The sequence below is a fragment of the Haliotis rubra genome, unplaced genomic scaffold, assembly GCF_003918875.1.
Source record: "Haliotis rubra isolate DU_JTF1 unplaced genomic scaffold, ASM391887v1 Scf503, whole genome shotgun sequence".
In the NCBI taxonomy this organism is placed as follows: domain Eukaryota; kingdom Metazoa; phylum Mollusca; class Gastropoda; order Lepetellida; family Haliotidae; genus Haliotis; species Haliotis rubra.
The window spans coordinates 631,099-647,552 of record NW_025767195.1 but is presented as its reverse complement, the minus strand read 5'-3'; the positions used below and the strand labels follow the sequence as shown (position 1 = coordinate 647,552).

At 44.2% G+C, this 16,454-nt stretch overlaps 1 protein-coding gene across 1 annotated transcript in view; it reads left to right on the top strand.

Annotated features, from left to right (window-relative positions):
• LOC124291973 (centrosomal protein of 89 kDa-like) overlaps positions 1-16,454 on the top strand; it is a 50,789-nt gene that overhangs the window by 12,251 nt on the left and 22,084 nt on the right. Inside the window, 5 exon segments of the mRNA XM_046729054.1 lie at positions 3,440-3,595; positions 3,951-4,032; positions 6,097-6,291; positions 15,317-15,466; positions 15,650-15,798. Of these exon segments, the coding sequence (XP_046585010.1) occupies positions 3,440-3,595; positions 3,951-4,032; positions 6,097-6,291; positions 15,317-15,466; positions 15,650-15,798 (732 nt within the window).

The window sequence follows — 16,454 nt, the reverse complement described above, 5'->3', positions numbered from 1 at the left end:
TAGTGGTTGTATGTTTCCCATGGTAACAGTATAGATGGTTGTGTGTTCCCCATGGTTACAGTAGTGATGGTTGTATGTTTCCCATGGTTACAGTAGAGATGGTTGTATGTTTCCCATGGTGACAGTGGAGTTAGTTGTAAGTTCCCCATGGTTACAGTATAGATGGTTGTGTGTTTCCCATGGTTACAGTATAGATGGTTGTATGTTTCCCATGGTTACAGTATAGATGGTTGTATGTTTCCCATGGTTACAGTAGAGATGGTTGTGTGTTTCCGATGGTTACAGTATAGATGATTGTGTGTTCCCCATGGTTACACTAGTAGTTGTTGTATGTTTCCATGGTAAAAGTAGTGTTGGTTGTATGTTTCCCATGGTTACAGTAAAGATGATTGTGTGTTCCCCATGGTTACACTAGTAGTTGTTGTATGTTTCCATGGTTACAGTAGTGTTGGTTGTGTGTTCCCCATGGTAACAGTATAGATGGATGTATTTCCCCATGGTTACAGTAGAGATGGTTGTGTGTTTCCCATGGTTACAGTAGAGATGATTGTGTGTTCCCCATGGTTACACTAGTAGTTGTTGTATGTTTCCATGGTTACAGTAGTGTTGGTTGTATGTTCCCCATGGTTACAGTATAGATGGATGTATTTCCCCATGGTTGCAGTAGAGATGGTTGTGTGTTCTCCATGGTTACAGTAGTGATGGTTGTGTGTTTCCCATGGTTACAGTAGAGGTGGTTGTGTGTTTCCCATGGTTACAGTAGAGCTGGTTGTATGTTCCCCCATGGTTACAGTCCCCATGGTTACAGTAGAGATGGTTGTGTGTTCCCCATGGTTACAGTAGTGATGGTTGTGTGTTCCCCATGGTTACAGTAGAGATGGTTGTATGTTCCCCATGGTTACAGTAGAGATGGTTGTGTGTTCCCCATGGTTACAGTAGAGATGGTTGTATGTTTTCCATGGTTGTGTGATGGTTGTGTGTTCCCCATGGTTTACCAGGTAGTAGTGATGGTTGTGTGTTCCCCATGGTTACAGTAGTGATGGTTGTATGTTCCCCATGGTTACAGTAGTGGTTGTATGTTCCCATGGTTGTAGAGATGGTTGTATGTTTTCCATGGTTACACAAGTGATTACTATGTTCCCCATGGCTACAGTAGAGATGGTTGTATGTTTCCCATGGTTACAGTAGTGATGGTTGTGTGTTCCCCATGGTTACAGTAGAGATGGTTGTGTGTTCCCCATGGTTACAGTAGAGATGGTTGTGTGTTCCCCATGGTTACAGTAGTGATGGTTGTATGTTCCCCATGGTTACAGTAGTGATGGTTGTATGTTTCCCATGGTTACAGTAGAGATGGTTGTATGTTTCCCATGGTTACAGTAGTGATGGTTGTATGTTCCCCATGGTTACAGTAGAGATGGTTGTATGTTTCCCATGGTTACAGTAGTGATGGTTGTGTGTTCCCATGGTTACAGTAGTGATGGTTGTGTGTTCCCCATGGTTACAGTAGAGATGGTTGTGTGTTCCCCATGGTTACAGTAGTGATGGTTGTGTGTTCCCCATGGTTACAGTAGTGATGGTTGTATGTTTCCCATGGTTACAGTAGTGATGGTTGTGTGTTCCCCATGGTTACAGTAGAGATGGTTGTGTGTTCCCCATGGTTACAGTAGTGATGGTTGTGTGTTCCCCATGGTTACAGTAGTGATGGTTGTGTGTTCCCCATGGTTACAGTAGTGATGGTTGTATGTTCCCCATGGTTACAGTAGAGATGGTTGTGTGTTCCCAATGGTTACAGTAGTGTTGGTTGTGTGTTCCCCATGGTTACAGTAGATATGGTTGTATGTTCCCCATGGTTACAGTAGAGATGGTTGTATGTTCCCCATGGTTACAGTAGGGATGGTTGTATATGTTTCCCATGGTTACAGTAGAGATGGTTGTGTGTTCCCCATGGTTACAGTAGTGATGGTTGTATGTTCCCCATGGCTACAGTTGTGATGGTTGTGTGTTTCCCATGGTTACAGTAGAGATGGTTGTATGTTTTCCATGGTTACACAAGTGATTACTATGTTCCCCATGGCTACAGTAGAGATGGTTGTATGTTTCCCATGGTTACAGTAGTGATGGTTGTATGTTCCCCATGGTTACAGTAGAGATGGTTGTGTGTTCCCCATGGTTACAGTAGAGATTGTTGTGTGTTCCCCATGGTTACAGTAGTGATGGTTGTGTTCCCCATGGTTACAGTAGTGATGGTTGTATGTTTCCCATGGTTACAGTAGTGATGGTTATGTGTTCTCCATGGTTACAGTAGAGATGGTTGTGTGTTCCCCATGGTTACAGTAGTGATGGTTGTGTGTTCCCCATGGTTACAGTAGTGATGGTTGTATGTTTCCCATGGTTACAGTACAGATGGTTGTGTGTTCCCCATGGTTACAGTAGTGATGGTTGTGTGTTTCCCATGGTTACAGTAGAGATGGTTGTGTGTTTCCCATGGTTACAGTAGAGCATGGTTGTATGTTCCCCATGGTTACAGTAGAGATGGTTGTGTGTTCCCCCATGGTTACAGTAGTAGTGATGGTTGTGTGTTCCCCATGGTTACAGTAGAGACGGTGATGGTATGTGTCCCCATGGTTACAGTAGAGATGGTTGTGTGTTCCCCATGGTTACAGTAGAGATGGTTGTATGTTTTCCATGGTTACAGTAGAGATGGTTGTGTGTTCCCCATGGTTACAGTAGTGATGGTTGTGTGTTCCCCATGGTTACAGTAGTGATGGTTGTGTGTTCCCCATGGTTACAGTAGTGATGGTTGTGTGTTCCCCATGGTTACAGTAGAGATGGTTGTATGTTCCCCATGGTTACAGTAGAGATGGTTGTATGTTCCCCATGGTTACAGTAGTGATGGTTGTATATGTTTCCCATGGTTACAGTAGAGATGGTTGTATGTTCCCCATGGCTACAGTAGTGATGGTTGTATGTTTTCCATGGTTACAGTAGTGATGGTTGTGTGTTCCCCATGGTTACAGTAGTGATGGTTGTATGTTTCCCATGGTTACAGTAGTGATGGTTGTGTGTTCCCCATGGTTACAGTAGTGTTGGTTGTGTGTTCCCCATGGTTACAGTAGAGATGGTTGTATGTTCCCCATGGTTACAGTAGAGATGGTTGTATGTTCCCCATGGTTACAGTAGTGATGGTTGTATGTTTCCCATGGTTACAGTAGAGATGGTTGTATGTTCCCCATGGCTACAGTAGTGATGGTTGTGTGTTCCCCATGGCTACAGTAGTGATGGTTGTATGTTTCCCATGGTTACAGTAGAGATGGTTGTATGTTTTCCATGGTTTTACAAGTGATGACTGTGTGTCCCATGGCTACAGTGGCAATAGGTGTATGTTTCCCATGGTTACAGTATAGATGGTTGTATGTCCTGTGTTATATCTCCTATGTAGAAGACAGCAAAGGACATTGGAGCAGGAGGAGGGATGGTGGATGAGACCTTCGTCAAGTCACACGGTGGTGAGCTGCAAGGCTCCATGGGGACAACACGTGATGTCCAGGACGCCATGCGAGCTGTTCATGATTTGCCTGGGATTGACATGGATGAGGTAGGTTATTCCAATATGTTTATCTGTATATTCAAGCTCTGGGTTGTTGTTGTACCAAACATCCTTTGACAAATTACACTTAACACAGACATTAGTTAGGTACTGAGCAAAATATTGTTACGAGGTATTCAGTGTGTTCATAGATGAATGTGTGTGGCAATTAAGTCAAGAGTACTTTTGACATGCAGTTTTTGCATTTCGACTTAAATTTTAGATGTCATGGTACTTGTTGGTTGTTTTGTACTCCATCATGTACGGTATGTCCAGGATACAAACGGAACAGTTGTGTTGACATCTCTAAAGTGTTTACTATTCGGAGATATTCTGATGCCATTGATATATTCTGCCATATCAGACAATGAGGAGAGGGCCAGGAGGTCATCGCCATGGCAGCCCCATCATGCTGCGTAGCAGAGGGAGAGGCTCCACACGACAAGGTAAGGTAGAAGCAGTGTGGTAGAGCCTTTCTTCTAGCATGAATTGTATAAAAAAACTACTCTTCGAAAGTCTTTTTACGTGGTTATCTCCCTTGATCAAATCAGATGTAACAAACATTTTATTGTAGGATTTTGCTCTAATTCAGACTTTTCAGTATATATTACCCATTTACGTGTATTCCAAACTTTCTCAGTTCTAAAAGCTGGACACTATTTTCAACTCAACTTCTTAAAATTGGCAAGTTCATTTGCAAAAAACTGATAGTCGTATTCTCTCAAAGGTCACAACTAATTTGTGAAGAGGTTACAACTGTTACAACTGTTTAATCCAGGTTTCTAAATCTCAAGCACAAGAATTCCTGAACTTGATTTACATTTTCCCCTAATGTCTTGTGTATCCTCACTTATTTCAAGACCTTTATCCACTAGAATCGCACATGTGTCACTGTTAATTATTGTTATCAGACAGTATTTTTCTTTCACATGAATACTTGTGTAAATGACTTTGGCTGTATCACTCTTCATTTGTACTCCGTCATGGTATTGGAAATGAGTTGGTGAGACATATTTGGGATACACTGTTCAGAGGTACAGATAAGCTGCGTATCTGCGTAAATTACGCAAATATTTATGTGAAAACTCAATTCCTATTACGTCTGTTGCGTACAAGTACGCTTGTATTTTTGTAAATACTCAATAAGTTTGATTGTACAGGCGTACACAGAAAACTATCAAATCTTAGCTTACGTACCAGTGGATAGATAAAGCAACTGAGGTATATTTAGAAGTTCTATTTCGGCACATGAACACTCAACTAGCAGTCTTTCATATCATTTCTCATATTACAGATCAAATATAAATAACAAACACTAACATTTAAACTTTATTATATTTTAACATTTAATGGAAAAAGGCAAAATACCCAATTGATTTTGAGTGAGGTGAGTACAATTTGTTTGGTTACTCAAAGGAAAATTAGGATACCCAATTGAGATGAAGACAAGCGGGTACATAACTCAATGACCCAAAAAGTTATCTGTAGCTCTGACTGTTGCCATAGCATTTGAAATGTAAACGAGTGCAAACCATTATTTTGTCTTTGTTAATTTAGATCAGACCAATGTTGAATAATATGGTGCCATTAGGGCTGTTACGATTTGCTTACTTTTTTGTACATGTTCAGGAATTTAATTCATTATTCATGATCACTAGAATTGAAAATTAAAGAATTTGTCAAACAAGAATGTTTTTACCTGAACTTTTGGTTGATATTTATCAAAAGCGAGAAATGCAAATTGGAATATATCCTCCACACCAGGGAGGATAATAGTCAACACTGATGTTGGTCTGACGTAAATGACAAATACAGTTCGTGAAAGTTTCATGTGAAAGATGAAATACTGTTGGTGTTGCTGATTGATGTGCTTTAACCATTGTGTTGTGTTTCTCTATACTCTCTCTTTCATCAACAAAGTGGAAGTTCAGTATTATGGCAGGGTTCTCAAGCTAAGAGAAAGGGGTAGCACTGAAATAAAAATTCAAATTTCTGTAAAATATGTTATCCTGGCAGTCAAGGCTGAAACTTACAAATTTGAAAGGGATTGGGATAGAGAACTTTGACAATGGGCCATTTTCAGGATTATTAGCCACATTCTGAAATTAGAATGGGCCACTGCCCTTGTATCAATAGTAAACTTCAAAATTTTAATGGGCCATTTTTTATTCTAATGTGCAAAATGGCCCATGGCCCCTGCCTTTCCCAAATCCCTGGTCCTGATACCATACATGTAGATGTTTCCAACAATGTAATGGTCCTATCTTTTGAAACACGTTCAAAATTTGGATCACAATTATTTTTGAAAATAAGATTAGAAATGGAATCTTCCAAGGGATGCATTCTCATATTAAGAATGAGCAAACAGATTGCAATGCTGAAATCTTGTAAAAAATCATTTGCATATCAGTGTTTGTATGACTGTCCACAAAACACACACAAGGAGTTAGGTAGCTTATACTGGGCAGACTGAGCTTTCACTGTGTTGATAACCAACTTTATTGCTACAGACAATAACATGAATAATTTGGGTGATGACCAAGAGGTAGCTAAGCCAGACAAGCAGACGCAGCCAGTGCAGGAATGGCTGGAGAAAAATGTTGTAGCGGGTACCTCCACTTCAAACCAGTCTCCACGACACAACCAAACTGTAAATGAAGAAGTGTTTCAGGCCAACACTCAGAGCCTAACAAATAACGAAACAGGTTTGGTCCTCATTAGAATGAGCTTCTTAGAGTAGAGCAGTCCAATGCATTGTACACCCTTCAGGATTGAACTTGGTTTGATCATGGTGAATCATGGTGAATTGAGAAGAGAAGATCCAGGTTAGAATTGATCCCATGCTTGTCATAAGAGGAATAGAATAGGAATAGTATCTTGAATCCAGATTATCACTTGCAGGAGTATATTTGTGGTGACACTCACATGTAGTCTGCAGCTGACATAGTCTGAAACCCTGGTTTCGTCAGTCTGACAGTAGTGTTATATCAGATCGGATAAAAGGTAACATCCACTGAAAACTATTCTACAGCATATATTCAAGCTGGTAGCTAAAAACATGATTGGCACACACTAGGAAAATAATAAGACTAACCACTGCGAACTGTGCTTTACTTACAACATGATTTTCAACGCGTTCAGGACAATTAGCTAAGTGAACATTTGCTGATGTTTTACTCCTAAAAGAATCTGTTATTCTTCAAAAAAAACCTTGAGCGAAGCTGTCTGTCCAACAAAATGATGACACCGAAGCTTGATGCTGAGAGTTGCTCTATACAGTTGCCAGTGTCTGATGACACCGAAGCTTGATGCTGAGAGTTGCTCTATACAGCTGCCAGTGTCCCATGACACCAAAGCTTGATGCTGAGAGTTGCTCTATACAGCTGCCAGTGTCTGATGACACCAAAGCTTGATGCTGAGAGTTGCTCTATACAGCTGCCAGTGTCTGATGACACCGAAGCTTGATGCTGACAGTTGCTCTATACAGCTGCCAGTGTCTGATGACACCGAAGCTTGATGCTGAGAGTTGCTCTATACAGCTGCCAGTGTCTGATGACACCGAAGCTTGATGCTGAGAGTTGCTCTATACAGCAGCCAGTGTCTGATGACACCGAAGCTTGATGCTGAGAGTTGCTCTATACAGCTGCCAGTGTCCCATGACACCAAAGCTTGATGCTGAGAGTTGCTCTATGCAGTTGCCAGTGTCTGATGACACCGAAGCTTGATGCTGAGAGCTGCTCTATACAGCTGCCAGTGTCTGATGACACCGAAGCTTGATGCTGAGAGTTGCTCTATACAGCTGCCAGTGTCTGATGACACCGAAGCTTGATGCTGAGAGTTGCTCTATGCAGTTGCCAGTGTCTGATGACACCGAAGCTTGATGCTGAGAGTTGCTCTATACAGTAGCCAGTGTCTGATGACACCGAAGCTTGATGCTGAGAGTTGCTCTATACAGCTGCCAGTGTCTGATGACACCGAAGCTTGATGCTGAGAGTTTCTCTATACAGCTGCCAGTGTCTGATGACACCGAAGCTTGATGCTGAGAGTTTCTCTATACAGCTGCCAGTGTCCCATGACACCGAAGCTTGATGCTGAGAGTTGCTCTATACAGCTGCCAGTGTCTGATGACACCGAAGCTTGATGCTGAGAGTTGCTCTATACAGTTGCCAGTGTCCCATGACACGAAGCTTGATGCTGAGAGTTTCTCTATACAGCTGCCAGTGTCCCATGACACGGAAAGCTTGATTGATGCTGAGAGTTTCTCTATACAGTTGCCAGTGTCTGATGACACCGAAAGCTGATGCTGAGAGTTCCTCTATACAGTTGCCAGTGTCCCATGACACCGAAGCTTGATGCTGAGAGTTTCTCTATACAGTTGCCAGTGTCCCATGACACCGAAGCTTGATGCTGAGAGTTGCTCTATACAGTTGCCAGTGTCCCATGACACCAAAGCTTGATGCTGAGAGTTTCTCTATACAGCTGCCAGTGTCTGATGACACCGAAGCTTGATGCTGAGAGTTGCTCTATGCAGCTGCCAGTGTCTGATGACACCAAAGCTTGATGCTGAGAGTTGCTCTATACAGTTGCCAGTGTCTGATGACACCGAAGCTTGATGCTGAGAGTTGCTCTATGCAGTTGCCAGTGTCTGATGACACCGAAGCTTGATGCTGAGAGTTGCTCTATACAGTTGCCAGTGTCTGATGACACCGAAGCTTGATGCTGAGAGTTGCTCTATACAGTTGCCAGTGTCCCATGACACCGAAGCTTGATGCTGAGAGTTTCTCTATACAGTTGCCAGTGTCTGATGACACCGAAGCTTGATGCTGAGAGTTGCTCTATACAGTTGCCAGTGTCTGATGACACCGAAGCTTGATGCTGAGAGTTTCTCTATACAGTTGCCAGTGTCTGATGACACCGGCTTTGATGCTGAGAGTTTCTCTATACAGCTGCCAGTGTCTGATGACACCGAAGCTTGATGCTGAGAGTTGCTCTATACAGTTGCCAGTGTCTGATGACACCGAAGCTTGATGCTGAGAGTTGCTCTATACAGTTGCCAGTGTCTGATGACACCGAAGCTTGATGCTGAGAGTTGCTCTATACAGTTGCCAGTGTCCCATGACACCGAAGCTTGATGCTGAGAGTTTCTCTATACAGCTGCCAGTGTCTGATGACACCGAAGCTTGATGCTGAGAGCTGCTCTATGCAGTTGCCAGTGTCTGATGACACCGAAGCTTGATGCTGAGAGTTGCTCTATACAGTTGCCAGTGTCTGATGACACCGAAGCTTGATGCTGAGAGTTGCTCTATACAGTTGCCAGTGTCCCATGACACCGAAGCTTGATGCTGAGAGTTTCTCTATACAGCTGCCAGTGTCTGATGACACCGAAGCTTGATGCTGAGAGTTGCTCTATGCAGTTGCCAGTGTCTGATGACACCAAAGCTTGATGCTGAGAGTTGCTCTATACAGTTGCCAGTGTCCCATGACACGAAAGCTTGATGCTGAGAGTTGCTCTATACAGTTGCCAGTGTCTGATGACACGAAGCTTGATGCTGAGAGTTGCTCTATACAGTTGCCAGTGTCTGATGACACCAAAGCGATGCTGAGAGTTGCTCTATACAGTTGCCAGTGTCTGATGACACCGAAGCTTGATGCTGAGAGTTGCTCTATACAGCTGCCAGTGTCTGATGACACCGAAGCTTGATGCTGAGAGTTGCTCTATACAGCTGCCAGTGTCTGATGACACCGAAGCTTGATGCTGAGAGTTGCTCTATACAGTTGCCAGTGTCCCATGACACGAAGCTTGATGCTGAGAGTTGCTCTATACAGTTGCCAGTGTCCCATGACACCAAAGCTTGATGCTGAGAGTTGCTCTATACAGTTGCCAGTGTCTGATGACACCGAAAGCTTGATGCTGAGAGTTTCTCTATACAGCTGCCAGTGTCTGATGACACCGGCTTGATGCTGAGAGTTGCTCTATGCAGTTGCCAGTGTCTGATGACACCAAGAAGCTTGATGCTGAGAGTTGCTCTATACAGTTGCCAGTGTCTGATGACACGAAGCTTGATGCTGAGAGTTGCTCTATACAGTTGCCAGTGTCTGATGACACCGAAGCTTGATGCTGAGAGTTGCTCTATGCAGTTGCCAGTGTCCCATGACACGGCTTGATGCTGAGAGTTGCTCTCTACAGCTGCCAGTGTCTGATGACACCGAAGCTTGATGCTGAGAGTTTCTCTATACAGTTGCCAGTGTCCCATGACACACGAAGCTTGATGCTGAGAGTTGCTCTATACAGTTGCCAGTGTCCCATGACACCGGAAGCGATGCTGAGAGTTGCTCTATACAGTTGCCAGTGTCTGATGACACCGAAGCGATGCTGAGAGTTGCTCTATACAGTTGCCAGTGTCTGATGACACCGAAAGCTTGATGCTGAGAGTTTCTCTATACAGCAGCCAGTGTCTGATGACACCGAAGCTTGATGCTGAGAGTTGCTCTATACAGTTGCCTGTGTCTGATGACACGAGCTTGATGCTGAGAGTTGCTCTATACAGTTGCCAGTGTCTGATGATGACACCGAAGCTTGATGCTGAGAGTTGCTCTATACAGCTGCCAGTGTCTGATGACACGAGGAAGCTTGATGCTGAGAGTTGCTCTATGCAGTTGCCAGTGTCTGATGACACGAGCTTGATGCTGAGAGTTGCTCTATACAGTTGCCAGTGTCCCATGACACCGAAGCTTGATGCTGAGAGTTGCTCTATACAGTTGCCAGTGTCTGATGACACCGAAGCTTGATGCTGAGAGTTGCTCTATACAGCTGCCTGTGTCTGATGACACTGAAGCTTGATGCTGAGAGTTGCTCTATACAGCTGCCAGTGTCTGATGACACCGAAGCTTGATGCTGAGAGTTGCTCTATACAGCTGCCTGTGTCTGATGACACCGAAGCTTGATGCTGAGAGTTGCTCTATACAGCTGCCAGTGTCTGATGACACCGAAGCTTGATGCTGAGAGTTGCTCTATACAGTTGCCAGTGTCCCATGACACCGAAGCTTGATGCTGAGAGTTGCTCTATACAGTTGCCAGTGTCCCATGACACCAAAGCTTGATGCTGAGAGTTGTTTTATACAGTTGCCAGTGTCTGATGATACCGAAGCTTGATGCTGAGAGTTTCTCTATACAGCTGCCAGTGTCTGATGACACGGAAGCTTGATGCTGAGAGTTGCTCTATGCAGTTGCCAGTGTCTGATGACACCGAAGCTTGATGCTGAGAGATGCTCTATACAGTAGCCAGTGTCTGATGACACCGAAGCTTGATGCTGAGAGTTGCTCTATACAGCTGCCAGTGTCTGATGACACCGAAGCTTGATGCTGAGAGATGCTCTATACAGTAGCCAGTGTCTGATGACACCGAAGCTTGATGCTGAGAGTTGCTCTATACAGCTGCCAGTGTCTGATGACACGGAAGCTTGATGCTGAGAGTTGCTCTATGCAGTTGCCAGTGTCCCATGACACCGGCTTGATGCTGAGAGTTTCTCTATACAGTTGCCAGTGTCTGATGACACGAAGCTTGATGCTGAGAGTTTCTCTATACAGTTGCCAGTGTCCCATGACACCGGCTTGATGCTGAGAGTTGCTCTATACAGTTGCCAGTGTCTGATGACACGAAGCTTGATGCTGAGAGTTGCTCTATACAGTTGCCAGTGTCCCATGACACGGCTTGCTTGATGCTGAGAGTTTCTCTATACAGTTGCCAGTGTCCCATGACACCGAAGCTTGATGCTGAGAGTTGCTCTATACAGTTGCCAGTGTCTGATGACACCGAAGCTTGATGCTGAGAGTTGCTCTATACAGTTGCCAGTGTCTGATGACACCGAAGCTTGATGCTGAGAGCTGCTCTCTACAGCTGCCAGTGTCTGATGCTTGATGCTGAGTTTCTCTATACAGCAGCCAGTGTCTGATGACACCGAAGCTTGATGCTGAGAGTTGCTCTATACAGTTGCCTGTGTCTGATGACACCGAAGCTTGATGCTGAGAGATGCTCTACACAGTAGCCAGTGTCCCATGACAACAAAGCTTGATGCTGAGAGTTGCTCTATACAGTTGCCAGTGTCCCATGACAACAAAGCTTGATGCTGAGAGTTTCTCTATACAGTTGCCAGTGTCTGATGACACCGAAGCTTGATGCTGAGAGTTGCTCTATACAGTTGCCAGTGTCTGATGACACCGAAGCTTGATGCTGAGAGTTTCTCTATACAGCTGCCAGTGTCTGATGACACCGAAGCTTGATGCTGAGAGCTGCTCTATACAGTTGCCAGTGTCTGATGATACCGAAGCTTGATGCTGAGAGCTGCTCTCTACAGCTGCCAGTGTCTGATGACACCGAAGCTTGATGCTGAGAGCTGCTCTATACAGCTGCCAGTGTCTGATGACACCGAAGCTTGATGCTGAGAGCTGCTCTATACAGTTGCCAGTGTCTGATGATACCGAAGCTTGATGCTGAGAGCTGCTCTCTACAGCTGCCAGTGTCTGATGACACCGAAGCTTGATGCTGAGAGCTGCTCTATACAGCTGCCAGTGTCTGATGACACCGAAGCTTGATGCTGAGAGCTGCTCTCTACAGCTGCCAGTGTCTGATGACACCGAAGCTTGATGCTGAGAGTTTCTCTATACAGTTGCCAGTGTCTGATGACACCGAAGCTTGATGCTGAGAGTTTCTCTATACAGCTGCCAGTGTCTGATGACACGAAGCTTGATGCTGAGAGTTGCTCTATACAGTTGCCAGTGTCTGATGATACCGCTTTCTTGATGCTGAGAGCTGCTCTCTACAGCTGCCAGTGTCTGATGACACGGGAAGCTTGATGCTGAGAGCTGCTCTATACAGCTGCCAGTGTCTGATGACACCGGCTTGATGCTGAGAGCTGCTCTCTACAGCTGCCAGTGTCTGATGACACCGGCTTGATGCTGAGAGTTTCTCTATACAGTTGCCAGTGTCTGATGACACGAAGCGATGCTGAGAGTTTCTCTATACAGCTTGCCAGTGTCTGATGACACGAGAAGCTTGATGCTGAGAGTTGCTCTATACAGTTGCCAGTGTCTGATGACACGAAGCTTGATGCTGAGAGTTTCTCTATACAGCTGCCAGTGTCTGATGACACGAAGCTTGATGCTGAGAGTTGCTCTATACAGTTGCCAGTGTCTGATGATACCGAAGCTTGATGCTGAGAGCTGCTCTCTACAGCTGCCAGTGTCTGATGACACCGAAGCTTGATGCTGAGAGTTGCTCTATACAGCTGCCAGTGTCTGATGACACCGAAGCTTGATGCTGAGAGTTGCTCTATACAGTTGCCAGTGTCTGATGACACCGAAGCTTGATGCTGAGAGTTTCTCTATACAGTTGCCAGTGTCTGATGACACCGAAGCTTGATGCTGAGAGTTTCTCTATACAGCTGCCAGTGTCTGATGACACGAAGCTTGATGCTGAGAGTTGCTCTATACAGTTGCCAGTGTCCCATGACACCGAAGCTTGATGCTGAGAGTTGCTCTATACAGTTGCCAGTGTCCCATGACACCGAAGCTTGATGCTGAGAGTTGCTCTATACAGTTGCCAGTGTCTGATGACACCGAAGCTTGATGCTGAGAGTTTCTCTACACAGTAGCCAGTGTCTGATGACACCGAAGCTTGATGCTGAGAGTTGCTCTATACAGTTGCCAGTGTCCCATGACACCGAAGCTTGATGCTGAGAGTTTCTCTATACAGCTGCCAGTGTCTGATGACACCGAAGCTTGATGCTGAGAGTTGCTCTATACAGTTGCCAGTGTCCCATGACACCGAAGCTTGATGCTGAGAGTTTCTCTATACAGCTGCCAGTGTCTGATGACACCGAAGCTTGATGCTGAGAGTTTCTCTATACAGCTGCCAGTGTCTGATGACACCGAAGCTTGATGCTGAGAGCTGCTCTATACAGTTGCCAGTGTCTGATGACACCAAAGCTTGATGCTGAGAGTTGCTCTATACAGTTGCCAGTGTCTGATGATACCGAAGCTTGATGCTGAGAGTTTCTCTATACAGCTGCCAGTGTCTGATGACACCGAAGCTTGATGCTGAGAGCTGCTCTATACAGTTGCCAGTGTCTGATGATACCGAAGCTTGATGCTGAGAGCTGCTCTCTACAGCTGCCAGTGTCTGATGACACCGAAGCTTGATGCTGAGAGCTGCTCTATACAGCTGCCAGTGTCTGATGACTAAAAGCTTGATGCTGAGAGTTGCTCTATACAGTTGCCAGTGTCTGATGACACCGAAGCTTGATGCTGAGAGCTGCTCTATACAGCTGCCAGTGTCTGATGACACCGAAGCTTGATGCTGAGAGCTGCTCTATACAGCTGCCAGTGTCTAATGACTAAAAGGACAGAACGAGCCAGATTTTCCCTGAGTATGAAGCTGTAGTCTTGACCATATCCAATCACAATGGCAGCCATAGAAATTCATCTTCTTAAAGACGAGCCCAGACACCAGTGGAAACTTTATTTCAGAGTTTGGAACTAGTCCTGCTTGAACAAGACAAACACTAATTTCGGTCTTATTCAGTTCCAGCTGGTATCAAAATGGAAGCACTGAGAACTGGTTCAGAATTATTACACTCAAACACTACTTGTCAAAGAGGACTACCATCGTAGGATTATTACTTGTTCGTACTTTAGTCTAGTAGCCTCTGGCTAGGAAATTTGTGTGAATTTTGAAGACTATTACATTCCTCAAAAGTGGGAAATAGCATGGTCATTCTTGAAGTCTATCAAATTTACCTAACGGCAGACTAGTGGTCGGAGTGTAGTCTAGCAGATCACTTGTTTAACAAAGTCTTCACATTATGTAAGTTCCACATTATTAGGGCTCCATGATTTAAGTTTAACACATTGTAGGTGTAAAAATATTTTCATTCTTGAAGGGTGTATGAGGTATTGAATCTGAAATGAAATACCATTGTACTGCATATATTGTAATTAAGAAGTTGCATACCCTTAGAACTACCCTCCTTGTTTACTTGAGATTGTTGTTCTCTTATTGATGGTAGATGTGTGATATAGGAGTTTGTTTTGTTCAGTACCCTCATCCATGTCTGTTGTATGATGTTGTACAGTGTCATGGTAGGTAATGTTCTTTCAGTAGAGGCAGGTGGTAGCATCTCAGTTAAAACATTCATGTGTCAGGCTGAACACTTGGGCTGATTTCCACCATGGATACAACGTGTGAAGCCTACTTCTGGTGTTCTCTGCTGTGGTATTGCTCAAATATTGTTTAAGCCATACTCACTCATTCTTCTGGAGGAGAGTATCTTACACTTTCTGCACTGTGGACGGAAGTGTAGGAAAGAAGAATCTCTGTAATGGTGTTAAAAGTTTATATATTCAATAGGGGTTGTAGGGTAGCTGTGAAGAGCTGGGTTTAACTGCCTACATGGGTACAATGTGCGCGAAGCCCATTTCTGATGTCATCTGCCATGACATTGCTGGAATATTGCTAAAAGTGGTGTCAATCCCTCCTCACTCTCTTGTATATTGAGTGTGATATTGATAGCATTTAAAATAAGTATACAGATTGTGTGGATCAGTCTTATGGACTATTCCATGGAATTTCCTATATTCAATCTAATTTATCAACTTTGCAATTTTGAAAGTCCATTTTATCTGTATTTAATCTGTGAAATCATTCTTATGCTGACCTTTAATACGACTTTTAGTATTCTCATCGACCCAGTCAGCGCGCGTGACTGTGAAGGAACGAATTGTTGGAATCGAGATGGAAAACCATCAACTGAGAGACACAATTCAGGAACAGGAGACGGAACTCCGGTCTCTCCGCCAGGTGGCATCGGCTGTCAAGGAGGGAGGTAACTCTGCTTAAACTCATGCTCATTTCAGCCTATTGTAGCACTCCACTCTCAGACTCAAGTCTTTTAGGGGTCATGATGTTTTTATAACCGCTCTGATAGATTAAGTGGGATTTTTGGAAGGACAAGTATCAGTTAAGTTGACAATGTTTTTGTTATACTTTAATTTGTTTTCTGTATCAGACACGGAGAGTGCGGCCTCGCTGTTGTTTCGGAGGCAGATTGAGGAGATGAAGGAGGAGAATGAGGTCCTCAAACAGTCCGTGCACAAACTCAACATTGAGTTGAGCCAGAAACAGGCTGTGACCGATGCTTCAAAACTTGCATCTCAGGTGAGGAATATCTTTAAAATGATGGCTTCATTTTATTTACCAAGATGCAGATTCTTTTTCCCTCACAAGTGGAACACATTATCCATGTAACAAGTGTGTTGTGGGTTACCTGAGACAAATATTCCTGTTGTTTAACACTGCTCTCAGCAATATTCCAGCTATAAGGTGGTCTGTTAATAATCATGTGTGGATCACACAATGCAGTAATTAACAGCATGAGCATCAATCTATGCCATTGGGATACGATACATGTGTCAACCTGACTGGGGCGGTGTGGTAGCCTAGTGGTTAAAGTGTCCGCTCATCACGCTGAAGACCTGGGTTCGATTCCCCACATGGGTACAGTGTGTGAAGCCCATTTCTGGTGTACCTCGCCGTGATATTGCTGGAATATTGCTAAAAGCGGCGTAAAACCATACTCACTCACTCACTCACTACTCACTCAACCTGACCATCCGATCTCTCTTACGACAAGCATGGGTTGCTGAAGACCAATTGTAACGTGACAATAAAACTGTTTGTGTTCTTTTAGTGATTTTGGGTTGGTGGTTTTAGGCAGCGGTCTGTAAATAATCATGTCTGGACCAGACAATCCATTGATCAATAGCATGAGCATAATCTTTTGCAATTGGGATGCGATGACATGTGTCAATTAA